Source organism: Lagenorhynchus albirostris, chromosome 13 (assembly GCF_949774975.1).
Source record: "Lagenorhynchus albirostris chromosome 13, mLagAlb1.1, whole genome shotgun sequence".
NCBI lineage: Eukaryota > Metazoa > Chordata > Mammalia > Artiodactyla > Delphinidae > Lagenorhynchus > Lagenorhynchus albirostris.
Window position 1 is genome coordinate 68,487,392 of NC_083107.1, and position 21,443 is coordinate 68,508,834.

General features: G+C 45.7%; 2 protein-coding genes across 2 annotated transcripts; one reads left to right on the forward strand and one right to left on the reverse strand.

Moving 5' to 3' along the window:
- Window positions 1-408: 408 nt before the first annotated feature.
- Window positions 409-3,615, reverse strand: TCF23 (transcription factor 23). The gene is made up of 3 exons (XM_060170022.1): window positions 3,394-3,615; window positions 2,445-2,687; window positions 409-588 (listed from the first exon to the last, which is right to left on the reverse strand). The coding sequence occupies exons 1-3, from the start codon at window positions 3,613-3,615 to the stop codon at window positions 409-411; spliced, it is 645 nt and encodes a 214-aa protein (XP_060026005.1).
- Window positions 3,616-19,642: 16,027 nt separating this feature from the next.
- Window positions 19,643-20,842, forward strand: PRR30 (proline rich 30). The gene is given in 1 exon segment (XM_060168564.1): window positions 19,643-20,842. A coding segment is annotated over 1 exon segment (1,200 nt).
- Window positions 20,843-21,443: the final 601 nt, after the last annotated feature.

A 21,443-nucleotide genomic window follows, 5' to 3' on the forward strand; every position in this document is an offset into this window, starting at 1 on the left:
TGCTGCCAGCCTCAGCCGCTACCTCTGTGCGTGTGCAGCAGTGTCTGTCTTCTTGCAATCTCCAGAGGCTTTGTGGGAACCTTAGGGGAGAAAAGCAAGGGACGGAGCCCTAACTCAACTTCCAACTCAGTCAGACCCTTTCCTTGCCCACTTCCCTGTAACTGCCACAAGGGAGCCACTGGGGCATCACCCGTGGGGGACGAGATGAGGATCTGCTCCCCGGTCCTCCTGAGTACTCTCTGTCACAGAGCTGCCCACTGCTCTGCCTGGTCTGTGTGCTGGAACCTGGGAGTGGAGCCTGAACCAGATCGATGGGTGAGAGGCAGAATGAAGACAGGCAGGGCCTGGCAGAGAATCCAGGTCCCTAAGCTTGAGTCACAGTCCGGGAGAAAAGGGCGACTGTGATGATCACTTGTCACCAGGTGCCGGTGAGAGCGGCCTGGCGAGAAGAAGAGCGTCTGCCTCTCCAGAGACTTGGGTCCCGGTCTCTGCCTCCTTTGATCTTTGGCCCGAGGTGACGGCTGTGGTGGAGTCAAGGCCAGGGCACCCCAGGCCTCCGGCGTAGAGACGCGATCGCATCGGCCACTTCTGCAAGACATGGGGAAGGGATGAGGGTCATGCTCACTACCACAGCCCTCGTAGCCCTCAGCACCCCAGACCGGGCCTTCCCTAGCCTCCATCCCCGAGACCCGTCCCCACGACTGCTCCGACGACAGCGGTCCCAGGCTCACCACCACTCATGGCCTCACAAATTCTCCTGACCACCTGAGCCTGGCCGAGAGGCACAGGAGGAGCCGTCTCAGAAAAGCAAGGGCCCCGAGAGGAGCCCCGGATGGTGGGGAGGGAGGCGGGCGGCAGAGCTGACAGTGGGGAGGGCAGCAGCGTGGGGCAAGGACAGGCTCCTCCTGACACTGAACAGTCCTGACCCTTTCTCTTGCCCAGTCCCGGCCGGGCCCAAGTGCCTGTGGCCCGAGATGTCAGTGCTGCCCCCTCCCCCTAAGCAGGGGACCTCCCAGGATTGTCCATCCTTCCAGCAGGAGCACGGCCAGTCCCAGAAGAGGCCAGGTTGACTTGGCTCTGAGGTCTGCCCTCCACCTGACAGCCCCCCACTTGGGGGCTGAGGGCCACTGCTGCTGGCTAGCTAACCCACCCCACGCAGCTGCCAGAGTGCTAGACGTAGCCGGGCTCTCATTTGTTCATTCTTCAACATATTTATGCATCTCCTGCTTCCTGCGAGGGTCTCACCTTGGCCGCCATCTTACAGCTAAGTAAGCAGCTGTGCCACCCGGGGACACTGCACCAGGTGCCACCATTGGCATTTCAGAGTTGCCCCATCTGAAATGTCTCAAATTCTTGCATTTTAGTTGTATTTATATGAAAGAAGAATATCTTAAGTTTCAAGACATTTCAGAACTAGGATGTTGAAGGAAGAGAGATGGTGAAAATTATCCTCCATAGAAATAAAGTTGCTGTCCTCAGAGGGCAAAGACGACCCTTTATAACAGCTACACTCCCAGTCAGCAACTTACAGCGTGCTCTACCCCACCCCCGGGGCCTGCTTAGTGGCTATGAGCCCGGGGCCTGAGCTGCATTCAGCCACTTAACCTACCTAAGCTTCAGTTTCCTCATCTGTAAAGTAATCTTCATGTGGTTCTTTTTCTTTTTTTTTTTTAATTTTCTTCTTTTTAATCCTCATTTGGTTCTTGTGCGGATTAAAAGATAAAAATGCACTAAAGCATTTATTCTAGCTCTGGGCATAACTTTAGCCCCCAGATAATGTTAGCTGTTATTGCGATGATGATTACTGTTAATCATACTTCTCCTTCATGATCTCATTTCATACACTGGAAGCAAAGTCAGACTCATGTTATCTTCCCTTTCCGTATAATAAACTGAGGTTCAGGAAAGGTAGGTGACAGTGTGGTAAGTGATGCAGGCAGGAAGCCCTCCTTCCCCCTTTCCCAGCCCCTGCCACGCCCCCACCCAGCTTGGTTACTTCTAGAGTGATGCTTTCTTAGAGCTTTGTTCTCCAAAGGGGGCTCCCTCCTGAGACAGAAGTCCAAAGGACACCAAGGCACTGTACAGTGGCATAGTGCCCCTCGGAATCTAGGAATCTCCTAGGTGTGTCTTCTTTCCCAGACCCCAGCCCTGGAAACTACTCCCTTTTCTCCTCTACCACTAAGTGCCCCGGAGTCTTGGGGCCTCTCAGAATTTCCCTCCCCTTGGAGGAACCATATTCTCATGAAGTCATTTCCAATCATCACTCCCACTGCATCCCATGAGAAACATTGTCATTCCAGTCCCAAGAGCCAGCCTCAGCTCCTCTTCCCATGAGAGAGCAGGAAGCAGCCGGCCCCAGCGTCAGCTCTGCCGAGGGCAGGGGGACAAGTCCAGTATCCCCCATCCCAAACCCCCTTCCCCAAGGCCCCGGGCCCGCGACCTACCTTGAGAGGGTGCAAGTAGCGGAGTCCACGCAGGAAGGGCGGCCAGGCGGGGCCGGGCGTCTCATGGCCAAGTGTGCGGGTGAGGTGGGCTATGTAGCTGGTGGCCAGCACCAGCACGTCCAGCTTGGACAGCTTGGTGTCGGGCGGCACGGCAGGCAGAGCGGCCTGCAGGGCCAGGAAGGCCTGGCGCAGGGTCCTCACTCGGCTCCGCTCCCGAGCGGCGTTCTCAGGGCTGGCCTCACTCTGCACAGAGGACCCCAGGTGAGTGGGGCTGACCGGACGCCCATTGCCCCTGGTTGCTAAGAGCATCCTAGGGCAAGGCCTCCTGCCAGAGTAGTAGCATGCCAAACGACAGGGACCCCAGGGCCTCGTCCCCTCTTTGTCTGCTCTCAGCCCGGCCCCGCTTTACGGCAGAGGAAATGGAGAGAAGACCTCATCTGGGCTCAGAACTGAGTCCTGTACTCTTTCCCACCCTCCACTGTGCCTCCCCCTGGCCCTTGCCGCATCTACACCTAAGTCTGAATCCTGCTAACCAGGATGCCCTGGGCCCACAGGGAGCACACAGTCCTGCCCTGCTCTGTAGGGCTGACCCTAGGCCCAGCCAGGTCCTGAGATGTAGAGGCAACTGTGGTAAAGAGGAAGGGACACCAAAGCGTGCTGGCCCTGTCGCTGACTGCTGCTCTGGGACCTTGGGAAACGTGTCACTTCTCCGGGCCTCAGTTTCCTTGAGACAAGTGAGTTGGGCCAGCTCTCTGAGCCACGCTCTGGTTAAGACTGGCTCTGATTTCCCCAACCGCCCAAGCATGGAGCCTTGGAGCGGAAGTTGGCCAATGTCCCCTCTCTTGGGCAGGACAGTAACCATGAGTGAGGCTCTGCCATCACAGGTGACGTCGCAGCCCCTCCCATGCCTGCCTCTCCCAGCTACCTCTTCAGGTCCTGGCTTTCTTACCCGGCCACGAGCCAGCCTCCTGGCGCCGGCCCCTCGAGGGCTTGGGGCAGCTCTGCTCCATCTTGGGTTGCTCCAGCTGGTCTCTTCCCACAGGTCCTGCCCTGTCCTGCTCAGGCGGCTCCTCTTCCTGTCAGTGCCTGCCAGCGACCTCGGTGTGGCCTTGGCCGGGCTCTTCCCTACTCCTGGCATGGCCAGTGCCGCTCTGGCCTCTCTCTGTGACATGCCACACCCCTGAGGTATGATGCTGGTTCCCCAGGACCGGAACACAGAGCCTGAGGCAGCCCTTAGGCTCACGCTAGCGGGGCAGGCTGGTCATCCAGACAGCGACGGCTATATCTGAGGAAGCAAGCGCCAACTCAGTCCTGCTCCACTCCTTGCTCTGGGAAAACCGCCCACCCGGCACAGCCCCCGCGAAAAGCCTCCTGACTGCCTCCCAACCGGCTGAGGGCGGGGTGCTGGATGCGGGGAGTGGCCAGGCCCTGGGAGGAGGCCCCTGCTGTAGAGGGCAGGAGGACGGTGGGAAGGGAGCTCCTTCCCCGGATCCCGGCCTGACCCTGACTGTGGTCCTGGGATAGACCTGCAGCTTCCGCTTTGGGGCTTAAGTCCATGGAAGGGCCCTGAACTCCCTTCCCTGTGCCAGAAACCTGGCTGTGCTCATCCCTGAAAGGACCTTTCCTCCCCTTGCCAGTGAAAACGACCTTCCAGCCAGGGGGCGCTACTCCCCATACCCCAAACGTGCCTCTTATTTCCACCTCAGTGCTTTTACTTTTCCCTTTTTGTCCGCCTGGAATACCTCCCTCCAGCTGTGCCCCGGGAAAAGCTGCCCATCCTTTGGGTTATGTCCAAAGGATTTGTGAGGATTTCTTCCAACCCCACAGAACCCAGAGCCCACGTCTCCCTGTTTTATTGGTACCCCATTCTATGCACAACCACACCCTGGCTAGCTTCCTGAGAGTTCAGTGTTCTAGATCAGTACATGCCAAGCACTGTGCTAAGTACTTTACATGTATTATCTTATTTCTCAGATCAACGTCTTAAGAAAAAAAGACTCTCACATCATCATTTTGCAGATGGGAATGCTGAGGTATCAGGAAGTGAAATAACTTGCCCGGTGCCAAACATCTAGTAAGTGATGGTGGTGGACGAAAGCCCAGGCAGTCAGGGAGACATGGAAGGCTGCTCCTCACCCTACACCGTTCTGCCTTGGGTGGGTTACTCACATGTCTGTTCCCCTTCTAGGCGCGAGGTCTTTGAAGGCAAGGACCAGGATGTTTACTGAGCTGCATGAGATCCTCCATTCCGCTAGTTAGGAGGAGGCAGGCCGAAGGAATAGCAAGCCTGCCACAGTCGGCCCTGCCTGCCCTCAGGTTACCACCCCTGCCTGCAGCAGAGTCATTGCACGTTCCTTATCCCCCAATCTTGAACTCCAGAGGAGACAAAATAAGTAAAGGGAAAGTGCAGAGAGGACAGAGGAACAAAGGTGGATGTACAGAGACAGACATTCAGCCAACCAGAGAGAAAGGAAAACAGAAGAGAAGTAAAATTCACTTGAATGTCCATCGATAAGGAAGTGATTAAATAGATTTTGCTATATCCATTCTGTGGAATGATATGCAGTAATAAGAAGAAGCAGACATCTATATAGTGACATGGGAAAACTCTCCAAGATGCACAGTGAAGTGAAAAAACCTAGTTGTAGGTCACTATGTATAATAAGATCCCAGCCAGGATTTTAAAAGAAGACACTAAAAAACAAAAGCTATAAGTATCAAGGTTTAGGGACTTCCCTGGCGGACTCCCTTCTGCCAGTCCTCCCTTCCAGTTTAGGACTCTGCCATTGACTGCAGGGGCACAGGTTTGATCCCTGGCTGGGGAACTAAAATCCCGCATGCCTCATGGCGTGGCCAAAAAAAAAAAAAAAAAAAAAGTATAAAGGTTTTTGTGCTTATGTGAATATATAGAAAGGAGACTGAAAAGATGCACACTGAATTACTTTTTTTTTTTTTTTAACTCCAGATGCAGAGAATTCGGTGCACACTGTCATTTTTGGTCCACGCAGGGCCTCTTGTTAGCCTTCCTCTCTCCCTCCTTCCCCCCTCCCTCCCTTCCATCTGTTCCCTTTTATCCTATTCCCTATCATAGGCAGCCATTCCAAACTGTTTAATGTATATTCTTTCGTTTAATGTCTACTTTTTGTGGTGGTTTTAAACTATGTACACAAATTCTTTGACACTCCTCACTTCAAAAGGTGGAGCATACCAGATGGCTTCGCAGGCAAATTCTATCAAACATTTAGAGAAGAGTTAACACCTATCCTTCTCAAACTCTTCCAAAATATAGCAGAGGGAGGAACACTCCAAAACTCATTCTATGAAGCCACCATCACCCTGATACCAAAACCAGACAAGGATGTCACAAAGAAAGAAAACTACAGGCCAATATCTCTGACGAACATAGATGCAAAAATACTCAACAAAATACTAGCAAACAGAATCTAACAGCACATTAAAAGGATCATACACCATGATCAAGTGGGGTTTATCCCAGGAATGCAAGGACTCTTCAATATACGCAAATCAATCAATGTGATAAACCATATCAACAAACTGAAGGAGAAAAACCATATGATCATCTCAATAGATGCAGAGAAACCTTTCAACAAAATTCAACACCGATTTATGATAAAAACCCTTCAGAAAGTAGGCACAGAGGGAACTTACCTCAACATAATAAAGGCCATATATGACAAACCCACAGCCAACATCGTTCTCAATGGTGGAAAACTGAAACCATTTTCTCTAAGATCAGGAACAAGACAAGGTTGTCCACTCTCACCACTATTATTCAACATGGTTTTGGAAGTTTTAGCCACAGCAATCAGAGAAGAAAAAGAAATAAAATGAATCCAAATCGGAAAAGAAGTAGTAAAGCTGTCACTGTTTGCAGATGACATGATACTCTACATAGAGAATCCTAAAGATGCTACCAGAAAACTACTAGAGCTAATCAATGAATTTGGTAAAGTAGCAGGATACAAAATTAATGCACAGAAATCTCTTGCATTCTTATACACTAATGATGAAAAATCTGAAAGAGAAATTAAGGAAACACTTCCATTTACCATTGCAACAAAAAGAATAAAATACCTAGGAATGAACCTACCTAAGGAGACAAAAGACCTGTATGCAGAAAACTATACACAGATGAAAGAAATTAAAGATGATACAAACAGATGGAGAGATATACCATGCTCTTGGATTGGAAGAATCAACATTGTGAAAATGACTATGCTACCCAAAGCAATCTACAGATTCAGTACAATCCCTATCAAACTACTAATGGCATTTTTCACAGAACTAGAACAAAAAAGTTCACAATTTGTATGGAAATACAAAAGACCCCGAATAGCGAAAGCAGTTTTGAGGGAAAAAATCGGAGCAGGAGGAATCAGGCTCCAGACTTCAGACTATACTACAAAGTTACAGTAATCAAGACAGAATGGTACTGGCACAAAAACAGAATTATAGACCAATGGAACAGGATAGAAAGCCCAGAGATAAACCCACACACATATGGTCACCTTATTTTTGATAAGGAGGCAAGAATATACAATGGAGAAAAAGACAGCCTCTTCAATAAGTGGTGCTGGGAAAACTGGACAGTTACATGTAAAAGAATGAAATTAGAACACTCTCTAATACCATACACAAAAATAAACTCAAAATGGATTAAAGACCTAAATGTGAGGCCAGACACTATAAAACTCTTAGAGGAAAACATAGACAGAACACTCTATGACATAAATCACAGCAAGATCCTTTTTGACCCACCTCCTAGAGAAATGGAAATAAAAACAAAAATAAACAAATGGGACCTAATGAAACTTAAAAGCTTTTGCACAGCAAAGGAAACCATAAACAAGATGAAAAGACAACCCTCAGAATGGGAGAAAATATTTGCAAATGAAGCAACTGACAAAGAATTAATCTCCAAAACTTAGAAGCAGCTCATGCAGCTCAATATCAAAAAAACAAACAACCCAATCCAAAAATGGGCAGAAGACCTAAATAGACATTTCTCCAAAGAAGATATACAGATTGCCAACAAACACATGAAGGGATGCTCAACATCACTAATCATTAGAGAAATGCAAATCAAAATTACAATGAGGTATCACCTCACACCTGTCAGAATGGCCATCAACAAAAAATTTACAAACAATGAACACTGGAGAGGGTGTGGAGAAAAGGGAACACTCTTGCACTGTTGGTGGGAATGTAAATTGATAGAGCCACTATGGAGAACAGTATGGAGGTTCCTTAAAAAACTAAAAATAGAACTACCCTATGACCCAGCAATCCCACTACTGGGCATATATCCTGAGAAAACCATAATTCAAAAAGAGTCATGTACCACAATGTTCACTGAAGCTCTATTTACAATAACCAGGACATGGAAGCAACCTAAGTGTCCATCGATAGATGAATGGATAAAGAAGATGTGGCACATATATACAATGGCATATTACTCAGCCATAAAAAGAAACGAAATTGAGTTATTTGTAGTCAGGTGGGTGGACCTAGAGTCTGTCATGCAGAATGAAGTAGGTCAGAAAGAGAAAAACAAATACAGTATGCTAACACATATATATGGAATCTAAAAAAAAGAAAAAAATGAAGAACCTAGGGGCAGGACAGGAATAAAGATGCAGACGTAGAGAATGGATTTGAGGGCACAGGGAGGGGGAAGGGTAAGCTGGGACGAAGTGAGAGAGTGGCATGGACATATATACACTACCACATGTAAAATAGATAGCTAGTGGGAAGCAGCTGCATAGCACAGGGAGATCAGCTCAGTGCTTTGTGACCACCTTGATGGGTGGGATAGGGAGGGTGGGAGGGAGACGCAAGAGGGAGGAGATATGGGGATATATGTATATGTATAGCTGATTCACTTTGTTATAAAGCAGAAACTAACACCATTGTAAAGCAATTATACCCCAATAAAAACTAAAAAAAAAAAAAGGTGGTGCGTAATCCTCCTCCCCGTGAGTGTGGGCTGGACGTAGGGACTTGCTTCTAACAGGTAGCATGTGGCAGAAATGTCAGTGCGTTACTTGAGAAACTAGGTTATAAAAGACACTGCAGCTTCCTCCTTGCTCTCTCTGGGATCTCTCCCTCTGGGGGAAGCCAGCTGTTAAATCATGAAGATACTCAAGTAGCCCTGAGGAGAGGCCCAAGTGGTGAGGAACTCAAGCTTATCAACCACACCAGCACTAACTAGCAACCATGTGTGTATGTGTACCACCTCAAAAACGGACCTTCCAGCAGCAGTTCAGCCTTTAGATGACTGCAGTCCTGACCAACAGTTTGCGTGCAACCCATGAGAGGCCCTGAGCCAGAGTCACCCAGCTAAGCTGCTCTAACCTGTAGAATTCCTGACCCACAGAAGCCATGTGAGATAATACATGCTGATTGCTGTTTAAGTTTGGGGGTAATCTGGTAAGCAGCCATAGATAACTAATGCAATGCATGTCGTTGAACCATGTGCATTGCTGAGTGAATGGATTTAAAAATCATTAAAATGATAATGCATTTATATTGCAAATATATAATACAATACTACTTATGTCTCAGATCACATTGTTACTTCTTCCATTCCATCCTATGTTTTTAAGTCCTTTGCTTCTAATTTGCTGCAGGATACTCCACAGTGTGCACCCGTCACATTTTGACCACCCAGAGCCCCAGGGATGGACATCCAGATTGTTTCCAACTCCTTATCGCCCCAAACAATGCTGTCGTGAATACCATCGCATATCTCCTTATGGACTCATGTCAGATTTTTAAAAACACATGTCCAGGAGCAGAATGCTGGGTACTCCCAGAGTGCCATCCAGAATGGCCACAGTGTCTGCACGTCCAGCAGCACTGCGTGTGCCCTAGAGCCCCACATCTTCACCACTACCTAGTGTTAACCAGATTCCTAGTGTTACAGTTGAATAGCTGTCAAGGGCCATCTTATTTATAAGGGCTGTTTTAAATTGTCCTTATCTGACAGCTGATGAATTCGAGCATCCCTTGTGTACGGAGCTTGGTAGAGATTCTGTTGTTTTCTCCATATTGGGATACTGTTTCCCCAACGTCATCTATGAAACAGTGCCTCCTCTCCCTGTTTTGTTGCAGCCCCCACTTTACCACATACTAAGTTCCCGTATTTATATATAGGTCATTTTCTGAGCTCTCTGCTCTGTTCTACTGATCTTTTTGTCTGTGTTTGGGCCAACATCACACTGCTTTATTATTATGACTCTGTAGCATGTCTTAATACTTGGTGAGATAAAACTCCTCTCTTAATGCTTTATTTTTCCAAGGTTGACTTAGTTATTTCTGGACCCTTATTTTTCTATATAGATTTTAGAGAAGGTTTGCTGAGTTTCTAAAAAATTCAACTGAAATTCTGATTGGGATTTCATTGAATCTATGGGTTAATTTGTGGAGGATTGCCATCTTTATACTTTGAAGTCAATCCTTCCAAAAACATGAAATACCTCTCATTTTATTTCAAACATCTTCTATATCCTTTATTAATTTTGTAGTTTACTCCACAAATGTCTGTGTATTCTTTTTTTCTTTAATTTTATTGATGTATTGATTCAATAACAATTGATTCATTGTTGAGTTACAATGTTGTGTTAGTTTGGGTTGTACAGCAAAGTGATTCAGTTATACATACATACATATATATATATATATATATATAACTATTCTTTTTCAGATTCTTTTCCATTATAAGTTATTACAAGATATTGAATACAGTTCCCTGTGCTATACAGTATGTCCTTGTTGTTTATCTATTTTACATATAGCAGTGTGTATCCGTTATTCCCAAACTCCTAATTTATCTCTCCCTCCTTTTTCTGCTCTGGTACATAAGATTGTTTTCTATGTCTGTGAATCAATTTCTGTTTTGTAAATATGTTCATCTGTATCATTTTTTAGATTCCACATATAAGTGATATCATGTGATATTTGTTTTTCTCTGACTTACTTCACTTAGTATGATCATCTGTGTATTCTTGCTTAAGTGAAATAGTTTTGTTCAACTAAGTAGTTCATAGTTTTTGTTGCTCTTGAGAATGCTCTTATTCTTATTATATTTTCTAGCTGATTATGGCTGCTATACAGAAATATTATTACATTTTAAAAGTTTATGCTGAATCCAGCAACCTTGCTGGGCTTTCTTATTTGTCTTAATACTCTGTTGATTCCATTGGTTTTTCTAAGCAGATAAAATAATGACAATTTTATCTCTTCCTTTCCAATCTTTATACTTGTTTTTTCATCATTCCTTAGAGGATCGACTAGTGCTTCCAATACTGTTAACCAGAAATAGTGATAGTGGGACTTTCCTGGTGGTGCAGTGGTTAAGAATCTGCCTGCCAATGCAGGGGACACAGGTTTGAGCCCAGGTCAGGGAAGATCCCACATGCTGCAGAGCAACTAAGCCCGTGAGCCACAACTACTGAACCCCATGCACCTAGAGCCCTTGCTCCGCAACAAGAGAAGCCACCACAATGAGAAGCCCGCGCACCGCAATGAAGAGTAGCCCTTACTCACCGCGACTAGAGAAAGCCCGCGTGCAGCAAGGAAGACCCAACACAGCCAAAAATAAAAAAGAAATAAATTTTAAAAAATAGTGATAGTGGACACCCTTTTCTCCTAATCTTAAGTAGAATGTATCTATATTTCTTCATTAGACGTAATATTTGCTGTAGGTTTTTGACATATGACATTTACCAAGTTAGGGAAGTACTCCCCTATTCCTCGTTTGCTAAGAGGTTTTTAAAATCATCAGTAAGTGTAGGTCTTTATCAAATCCTTTTCCTGCATAATCATGAATTAATCGTGATTTTTCTCCCTCAGCTTATTAATATGCTAAATGATGTCATTAGATTTTCTGATGATAAATCTTCCTTGAGTTCCTGTGAAAAAATCCCACCTGCATGTGATTCATTTTTTAAAAATACACTGTCTGACTCATTTAGTAAATACATTACTTAGAATTTTTACAACTACTTCATAAGTGAAATGAGATTATAATTTTCTTTTCTTTAATTATCATTATTTGCATTTAGAGTCAAGGTTACACTAAACTCAAACAATGCAACCTCATACAACCTCACTTTTTCTATTTTCATTTTTTTAATTTTAAAAATTGAGACATAGTTGGTTTATAATATATTATTGTTTATAATATAATAATATATTATAAATATTTATAATATTTAAATTAATATTTATATCAAATATAAATTATTCAATAATTCATAATATAAATTATTCACATGTACAACATAGTGATTTAAAATTTTTATAGCTTATACTCCATTTATAGTTATTATAAAATATTGGCTATATTTCTTTTTCTATTTTCTAAAACAACTTTTTATATAAGATGTAAATTAACTTTTCCTTGAAAGTCTGGTAAAACTTACTTGTAAAACTACTGGGCCTGGGTGTTTTCTTTGGTAAAGAGGTGAAGAAATTTTAACTTTCATCTCAATTTTAGTTCCTTATTTCTTCTTATAAATACCTGGTATTTTATATTTTTCTATGAATTTATCCATTTCATCTAGGAATTCCAACACTTTAATGTACAGAATGCTCTTAGAAATAGGTCATCAAGGAAACGAGAAAAACCAAAAATCCTATACAGCAAGAATTTTCTTTCAAAAATCTGGGCAGTTCTCTTGGAAGAGAACAGTGCAGAGCTCCGAGAATGGCCAGGCAGTTCTCCTGTCTAAGAGCAACACTTGGCTCAAAATGGACAAGGCCTTGGGCCTCTGGGAAAACCCAAATTTCAAATGACTCCAACAGGGCAACCATTCTGTGGCAGGACTCGCAGGATGAGACTGACAAGAAACATCTCCAAGCTCTGCCTGAGAGAGCCACACCTTCTAAGGGGCATAAGAACCCTGCCTTGTACTTGAACTTTTCTGCTGTTGAAATTCAGAATCATAAGAAACTATTGTGGCAATCCTCTTGGGGGTCAAAGATCATTCTAATCTTGACAGACTTGTTCACCATGCCCTCAAGAGAGAAGAATGGCATTTGGATGGAAAGAGCAAAAACTGCATACTTTTCAGACATAACAGAACTGTCTTTTGTTATTCCCATATACATGTAGCTACTCCGAAGTTATCAGATGCCAACTTCAAGTGATGAGCTAAGAGTCAAGTGATGAGCTAAGAGTCTTCCATCCCAAGACCCTCAGACCAGTTTTGAAAAGTCACCCACAGAAAACACTACCATGAGGGGACAAATTGGGCATTCCAGAGTTTCTTGCATTCTAACCATCTGTGAGATGAGAAGTGGCTCATAGAATGAGTGGTAAGTATTTTTAGGCTTTCAGTTCAATATTGTCTTTCTCAGAATGCATTCAGTTTTTGTTAAGGTAGGCCTCTCCGGAAGCTTCCATTCAGAGCCCATCTGAAATGTAATCAGGTCAATGCCAAAGCCAGACTTCTAGGGGAACCCATGAAAGTCCTTGCCAGATGGTAAATGGGTACGATCGCTTTCCTTCTGTAGGAACTTACCTATCAGGGAAGGAGGGCAATCTGGCTCCAACTTTTCTGAGCCAGGACACAGAGTAGGAAGGAAGAAAAAGATAAATCCACACTTGCAGCCACGTGGAAAGAGATCTTCTTGTGCCCAAGGGCATTCCCAGAGTTAGGTGACCTGGACACCCTCAGGGAGCTCCTCTACCTACATGCTCAGTCCTCAGGAGTGCAAAGTCATGGCCAGTTTAACCTGGGACTTCTTGGACTTTCACCTCAAGGTGGCATCCTCAGCAGGGATGCTAGAGTAGAAAGGAAAACTTACACAGTGAAAGACAGTGCCCACAAAGCCCCAGGTGGTGAACCCAGACAGGGTAAGACTGATGTACAGGGGTGGTGCTTCCCAGGCCAAAGGGTACAGGGGCCATTTCTAGTGCTCTAACATCTTGCACAAGTTTCCTACCAGGCAGCAGAGCAGGCAGACTGGGCCTCAGCAACCTTATCTTGAAGGCAGCTACGGTTCTGAGTGCTGAGACTCATCTATAGGGCACAGCAAAGGTTCATGCTGTGCCTGGCTACCTCTGCTGCTACGGGACCACCTGCATGCATGTGTGTGGACAGCCATGTGAAGTACAACTTTGTCCCAGTCTTGGGCTTCATCCCCGGCAGCCAGGCCATGGATATAGCACGGCAGGTTCTGCCACATTAGTCCAAGTGGGCTTCATGGAGAACACAGGCAGCAGATGGGTGAAGACAGAGCTTCTGTCATGCGTTCACCTTTGAAGTTGGTCTGGGACATCTATTTCTTGAGTAGGACATAGGTAGGGTCCCAGGAACTGGTCTAACTAATGGAAGTTGGGCCTCGTGGCTCCTTGGCCTCTAGTACTAATGACAAATTCTCTTCCTCCTGGGTTTTGTTTCAGCGCACCATCAGCCCCCACTATTTCAGGTGAAAGAAGAAGCCCCTGCATGGTTCCATGGGTATTGGCTCTGTCCACAGAGATGTGGAGAGGAAGTGGATGTAGGGTAGGATCATCTTCAACCTAGAACTTGAGCTCCATCTCCCAGGAGTTGTCATCTACATCTGGAACAATGACCTCTTGGATACTGTTTGAGGTCCATTTGAAAAAGAAGTACTTGGTAAGCTCAGGATCCATCTGAGTGACCATGGGGCCAGTGGGAGGGGACAAGAAGAGCAGGCTTCTCCCTCTCCTTTTGGAACAGTCACTCATGCTTCTCCTTTCTCCTAGTGCCTCAGTGCTATAGGAATGCCCTGGGAGTGTCACTACTTCCAGCCCCAGATGGAAGCCCCCTTTTATTATTTTTCAATCTCCATTATGTCTCTAGATATTTTCCCCTTTTTTGTTCTGTATTTTATTTGCACCCACCTGTTTTTTTGTCCTTGATCAGTGTTGCCAGAAATATGCCTAGATTATTAGCCTTTGTTTTTTTTAATATTCTGCGTCTTTAAAATTTATTTATTTATTAAAAATTATTATTAAAATGTATCATTTTTAAGTATACAGTTCAGTGGCATTAAGTATATTCACATTGTTGTGCAAACATCACTGCCATCCATCCACAGAACATTTTTCATATTGCAAAACCGAAATTCCATACTTGTTAAACAATAACTCCCTATTTCCCCTACCCCAGCACCCCTGAACTTTCTGTCTCTAAGAAACTGGCTATTCTAAGTTCCTCATATGAGTAGAATCATACAGTATTTGTCATTTTTGTGAAACAATATTCCATTGTATGTATTTATCACATTTGGTTTATCCATTCATCAGTCGATTGGTTATTTGGGTAATTTCCACCTTTGGGCTACTGTGAATAATGCTGCTATGAACATTAGTTGTACAAATATCTCTCTGAGGTCCTGCTTTTGATTTTTTCGGGTATATACCCAGAAATGAATTTGCTGGATCATACGATAATTCTATTTTTAACTTTTCAAGGAACTGCTATACTGTTTTTCATAGTAACTACACCACTTTACATTACGACCAGCAGTGCACAAGAGTTCCAATTTTTCCTCATCCTCTGCAACACTTATCGTTTTCTGTCTTGTTTTTGTTTTATAATTGCCATCCTAATGAGTGTGAATCCCTATTCTTTTAAAGTCTCCATTTCACTAATTTTTAGCCTTATCATTTTTATCTTCTTCCTTCTCATTTCTTCAATTTTGCCCTAATGTTCATTTTCCAACTTCTGGAGAAGAAAGCTGGGTTGTGTGATTTGCTAAATGATAAGAGGAACAGCAGAACAAGAAGACTTAATCATTATAAACATATTTTTGCACCTATTAACACAGCCTCAAAAATCCATCAACCAACAGCTAACAGAAATGCGAGAAGAAATATATAAATCAACAATTAATAGTTGATTTTAACACACCTCTTTCAGAAACAGATAGATTAAACAGAGATACATAAGCAGAGATACTGAATTATAATTAATAAACTCAAATATTATATATATACAAAAGTAGAGGACAAACAGTGGACATCCCTAGAGAGAGTAAAAATAGGAAGAGTGTCAAGGACAACTTTTAAATTTTACTCTGTATACGTATGTATTGTTAGGATTTTGTATAATGAATTTGTGCATTATTTGTATACTTCAAAGAACAAGAAGAGTTAAAAGGCAAAAAAGCAATAATGGTTCAACTGGCTGGCTCACATTTTTCCACCACAACACTCTGTCAAAACCTTGATGAAATCAATATACATGGGGATTATTATAATTCCTTTGAAAACTCATTTACAAAGTAGGAAGTAAGAGTAATGTAGGAAATTTTATGTGGTAAGTACTTAAGGACTATGTTTAGATACAAACAAGCACTTGAGGATAAGGCAAATTGCACTGCTGAACTGCAAAAGCAACTCACAGTGGGTCAGAACACAGGTGTGCACATTTCAATTCCCATCTAGCAAGTCTTCATAGTAGCTAGTTTGAGAGAATGTGTCCATCAACTTTGGAAGAGTAAGAAAAGAAGAGTCACAGAGACAAACCTGATAATACTCCTCCCAGCATTGGTCAGAAAAGATAGAGCTTTACCCAGCAGGCTTTGAGTATTTCTATTGAGATGCGTGAAACTAACCTCTTAGCTTCGTGCTATCAGGCAATCAATTTATTAGTTTGCCCAACTTTCCTTGTTCTGAAACAAGCATTTCTGACCCCTAGGCAGTTCTGTCTACATGATTTGAGAATATTGCTGATGTTGAAAGCAGTAAGTCAATCCCTGCAACTATGATTTCTCATGGTAAATCAATTTTGTGGATTCTGATTACATTTTGACTTCCCAAACAGACTATATAAAGAGAATATGCTAATTATTTCCTGTCCGTGTGAGCTACATTTTTAGGGTAAATTTATTTTTTTAATATATATATATATATTTAAATATTTATTTATTTGGCTGCATTGGGTCTTAGTTGCTGCATGCAGGCTTTTCGTTGCAGTGCACAGGCTTCTCTCTAGTCGTGGCGTGCAGACTCTCTAGCTGTGGTGCGCGGGCTCTCTAGTTGCAGTTCACGGGCTCAGTAGTTGTGGCACACGGGCTTAGTTGCCCCGCGGCATGTGGGATCTTAGTTCCTCGACCAGGGATGGAACCCAAGTCCCCTGCATTGGAAGGCGGATTCTTAACCACTGGACCACCAGGGAAGTCCCTAGGGTAAATTTATAAATTGGCATTCTGGCACTTATCTCAGGCTGTGTGTTTTAGTTGGCATGGTCAAGAGCACACTTCTTATCCTAGAAAGTGAAAGGTATAACTGCCTTCCCTGATGACACGGTATATATGCCACTTCTGGACGGCTGTATGTTCTCTACAAATTGTTTTACTTGAACCCACTCTGGCCATTGTGATCATCCATTTCCTTTCTAAGAGCTTATATACATTCTGTCAATAATTCAGTTTAAAATTTTCCTGGCAAGCAACTAGAAACTGACTGATTTGAGATTCTAGAATTTATCGTTTTTCCCTTTTTGAATATTTACCTCTGTTTTCTGACACCTCTCTTATAATCATGATTTCTCCAAGAATACTCAGGTGGTTCTGTAAGCAGCCCCTTCCTTCCACTTCCTACCATGCAATAATGTAGGGCCCAAACAGAAAAGAAAGGAAAAGAAAAAGCAAAGTGCAAAGGTCAAATTCTCTTAGATAACTCTCAATTTACTCATTCATTCATCCTCTCAACAAACATTGGTGGATTTCTGGAAAGAGCATGCTATAGAGCATTTGAAAGAAATTGAACACAGTGTTCTTGCCCACCGTTGCAGTAGTGGGGGGTGGTTAAAGTGTGTGTTAAATAACATCTACAATAGGAAACAACTAGCAAACAAGAAAACAACTGCATTAAAATATCATGTTTCCAACTTGGATGCCAAATGCTTAGAGTATTTCCATTTGCTTGGTCAGCAGAGTTTTACTAAGCATATAGTAATTAACACAAAATAAGGGAGAGAGTGGTTAGTGTAAATTGAAGTTACTATAGAAATTTTTTTTAGACCAGTAACCTTCAAACAGGGATCCTCATACCCTAGGGGAACATGAATCTTTTCCAAGAGGACTCAAGTTCTAGGGTTTAGTTTTGGTTTATCTAGGACTGTTTTGGGTTTAGCGCTGAAAGTCTGGCATCCCAGGAAGCCCTCAGTCCCTAAGGCTTGACCTCAGCCTCCATATTCGCTCCTTCCTAAAACTGATATGACTGAGGTTTTGCCTGGTTCTGCTTTCCCACCACTCACCTCTTCATAAGAACCCTTCTCTCACTTTATACTAACCGTACATCTTACTCAGTCCTAATTTTATTATGATGACTAGTCGTGGGGTGAAAAAAACTCCAGGGCACCAAAAAAAGGAGACAATTGGAAATATTGATATGGGCAAAGCCTCCTTTAATCTAGGCATCATAGACCCTTGGAAAGGCATCTCATCTTTCACTTATATACTGTGACGGTTAATTTTATGTGTCAACTGGGCCAAGGGGTGCCCCGATACTTGGTTAAACATTATTCTGGGTGTGTCTGCGAGGGTGTTTCTAGATGAGATTACATCTGAATCAGTAGACTGAGCAAGCAGATTGCCCTTCTAAGGGTGGGCCTTGTCCAATTCATGGAAAGCCTGAATAGAACGAAAAGGTGGAGTAAGGGAGAATTTACTATGTACACTTTGAAGGTGTTACAATTTTAGTTGTGAATTATACCTCAGTAAAGCTAAAAAATTATAGAACATAACTGATTAAAAAAAAAAAGCAAACATATAAGCATTATCCCAAGGGGGGAAAAGGTGTGGAGCATGAACCACTGCTCAGAAAGCAAAGAAAACAAGAAGTTGAAGGGAGGCTCTAAGCTGTACAGCTGGGGAGAAGCCTGGATGGAGGAGGTGGGGGAACTGTAAATATATGGGCAGAGAGCAGAGGTGGGGGCTGGGCCCTGAAGGAGAGACTGAAGGCCCCAGAGAATTTTGCTTCCTTCAGTTTTGTCAAGGGCCAGCCTGTGGATGATCTCTGAGAGAAGGTCCTAGAGCCTTGAGGAGGAGAGTCTATGATGTCAGCCCCTGACCTCTGTGACATAGGCACTAGATGCCAGGGACAACTGCCCCAGGAAAAGGGGCTCCCAGCTCCCAGCTCCCGAGGGCTGCTGGGACAAAGTGCCCACCTCCCAGAGGTTTTCACCAGCTAGCCCCACTGCTACTACTGCTACTGAGCGTGAAAAGCCATCGTGGCTGGGGCCAGACTGAGCCAGAGGACATCAGCGTTAGGGAAGACTGGGATTAGGGCAACCAGAGTGCCAGGAAACCAGGATGCTTGCAGAATCACTGATTCAGGTTTAGGAGAACAAAAACCTGGTAACAGAAGACCTCCGCCTGGCTGAAGGAGGACCGAGGGCAAGGCTCAGACAGAACTCATGGTCAGAGTGAGTTTTGGGTGACAGACGCTGGGGGCAGAGAGGGGTGTACCCACCATTTGTTGACTCTGTTCCTCTCTCTCCCAGGTCCCACATCAGTGAAGTGCCTTGAGAAACACAGCCCAGAGGAACCCTCATTGGTAAGAGCTCACAGCACCAGAACACCCTCATTTCCTAGTCCCATCTCAGTCCCCATCTCCCAAGCCCCCTCCTCTAACTCCATCCTATCCATCCTCACCTCCTTCCCTACTCCTCTCCTCCTTAGCTCTTACCCTCTCTGGAGCTTTTTGCCAGCTCTTCTGACCCCAGGGTGACATGGATCTAGGGCCTTGGTGAACCAGCCTGCATGGTACATAAGTCAGAACCAGAAATGGACCCAGCCTCCCAATATCTTGGGCTCTGTTTCTTTCTCTACAGATCCTATGGGCTGTGTCTTCCTCCCTGGCCCACCCAGATAACTTCTGCTGTCGTTCAGCTCCCAAGAGTCAGTCCTGATTCTCCATCCCCTCCATCCCTCATCACTGGCCCACTGCAAAGAAGTGAGAAGGCAAGTTTAGAGCCAAACTCCTGTCTGAACACCCAGAGAAGCTGGTGCTCCAGGGCTGGTGTCTCCTTGGCTTGCCACCAACAGTCCTACCAACACCAGGCCGGAGCCACATTCTGTGCACAGAAGGCCTTGATTTCTCGGCCACTTCTGGCCCCAGAGATGCTGGTCCTGCCGCTGCCAGGTCTCTAATCTGTGGGCTTGACACTCCATTCTCCTCTGGATTCAAGGCAATGTTGCCTCAAAACAAGGACCAAGTGCTGCTACAGAACGCAGCACCCCCTGGGCGCCCCCCTCGGGGCCCCTCAAAAATTGTGGACTCCCTTCCCTGCAACCTTCGACCTCAACCTCCCCAACAATCACTCCGTCCCACCCACCCACCTTGCTCTCCTCCCCCATGGTCCCACTCTGCAGGCTCCCATTTCTACTCTTCTGACTCAAATTCAGACTTTGTCCTACATCCCTACTCTTCTTATCTCCCAAGTTCCCCTTCTTTCTTTCATCAGAATTGCCTCTCTGTCTCTGCACCACGTTCTTCCTCGCCCTCCCACTGGCTATACCCATCTCCTACTCTCACTCACTCCTCTTCTCTCTCTCAGCCACAGAACTCCTCTCTCCTGAGCTCATGTTGCCAGTCTCCTTCCCACCCCGAAGACGTACCTAGCTCCACTCTCACCTCCCCAAGCCCCAGTCTACCTTCTCGTGGAGTTCACTCTAACAGCCGGACATGGCACTCGCAGCAGCACAGGAACACCGGGTCCCCTGTGGGGGAGGGGGGCTGCGTGGCAAGCGAGAGGGACCCTGCAGAGTTCAGGGACCCAGGAGCCCTGGTCCAGGCCCTCGTGGTTCATCTGGGGCAACGCCGTATAGCCCACGACCTGCGGCTACGGCTTTTGCAGTGCCTGTGGCAAGGCAAAACCGGCAAGTCCCCGGTCGTGGAGTATCCTGTCTGTCTGGTATGTCTCCGGCCCCGCAGCCCCTCTTGCCCTATCCCCAGGTACAGGACTGGACCCAGGCTACTTGCTTTCCCCCAGCTACTGCCCTGTGCGCAGGGCCAGGAATCCGGACCACTGCGCATCGGCATTGGCTTTGGCCTCCGCCTGCCTCGGGGCCAGGCCAGGGCCTTGCATCTGTTGCGAGAAAGAAGGCCGGAGGAAGTAGGGCCTCGGGGAGAGGCCGCTCAGGCCCGTGGGTGTTAAGCCCAGGCATCTCAAGCCCCAGCAGCTCAGGCCCAGGCAGATCTAGGCCCAGGCAACCCCTCCCAGAACGGGAGCCTCAGGTCTGTAGGCCCTCAATCACCAAACTCCATGTGCTGGTCAGGGTCTCAGACTCAGGCACCAAAACAGGCCACTGTCTCCCTGAAGCCCAGACATTCCTCTGCCTCAAAGAGGCCTGCCTCTCCAGAGCCCATTCTCCGAAAGTCACCACTCTAGAGCCACGGAGGCTCCCTGGAGCACCTCCTCCGAACCCCACCATCCCTGCCCGGCCCCAGATCTCAGGGGGCCCCCGAGACACTCTGAAGGGCTGGCTGGCTGGAGGTCAGCTATGTTCTCCAGCCCTGAACCCTGGGAGCCCCTTGTGGAGTCTGCTTTCTCCTGGCTGAAGAGGACCAAGGGCACCCGAGGCCCCACTCAGCCTTCGGTGTATCCAGTAAAGCCTGACCCTGCAAAACTTGTGTTTGTGTCTTGCTGAGCAGATCCTGTGGGTGGCTGTACCTTCAGGGTGACCAGAACCCAACAAGGGGTGGAGGAGAGTCAAAGGAAACAGAATGACCAAGGAGAGTGAGTGCCATATATCTGAGGAGGGCAAGGGACCCATAAGCCCTGAGCACCTGAGATGTGCAGAGGGCTCTGCCAGGCCCTTCACCCATTTAATTCGATTTGTTGGGACAGGTAATGGCATCCCCAGAGACGAAGCCACTGGGCCCCTTCCTCTGGCTGCACCTTAGATTAAAAGGACTCATGCTGACAAGGCCAGGGGAGCAGCAGGACATGTCTCCTTGCAGGCAAGGGCAAGCCTAGCGTTCACTGCAGA

What these genes read in the sequence shown, in the direction of transcription:
- TCF23 (XM_060170022.1), bottom strand. Translation starts at nt 3,615, where the DNA reads ATGTCACAGAGAGAGGCCAGAGCGGCACTGGCCATGCCAGGAGTAGGG. An exon ending in GGAGGCTGGCTCGTGGCCGG is followed by an intron (nt 2,688 to 3,393) that starts GTAAGAAAGCCA and finishes TCCTCTGTGCAG; the next exon opens with AGTGAGGCCAGCCCTGAGAA. An exon ending in GCTACTTGCACCCTCTCAAG is followed by an intron (nt 589 to 2,444) that starts GTAGGTCGCGGG and finishes CATGTCTTGCAG; the next exon opens with AAGTGGCCGATGCGATCGCG.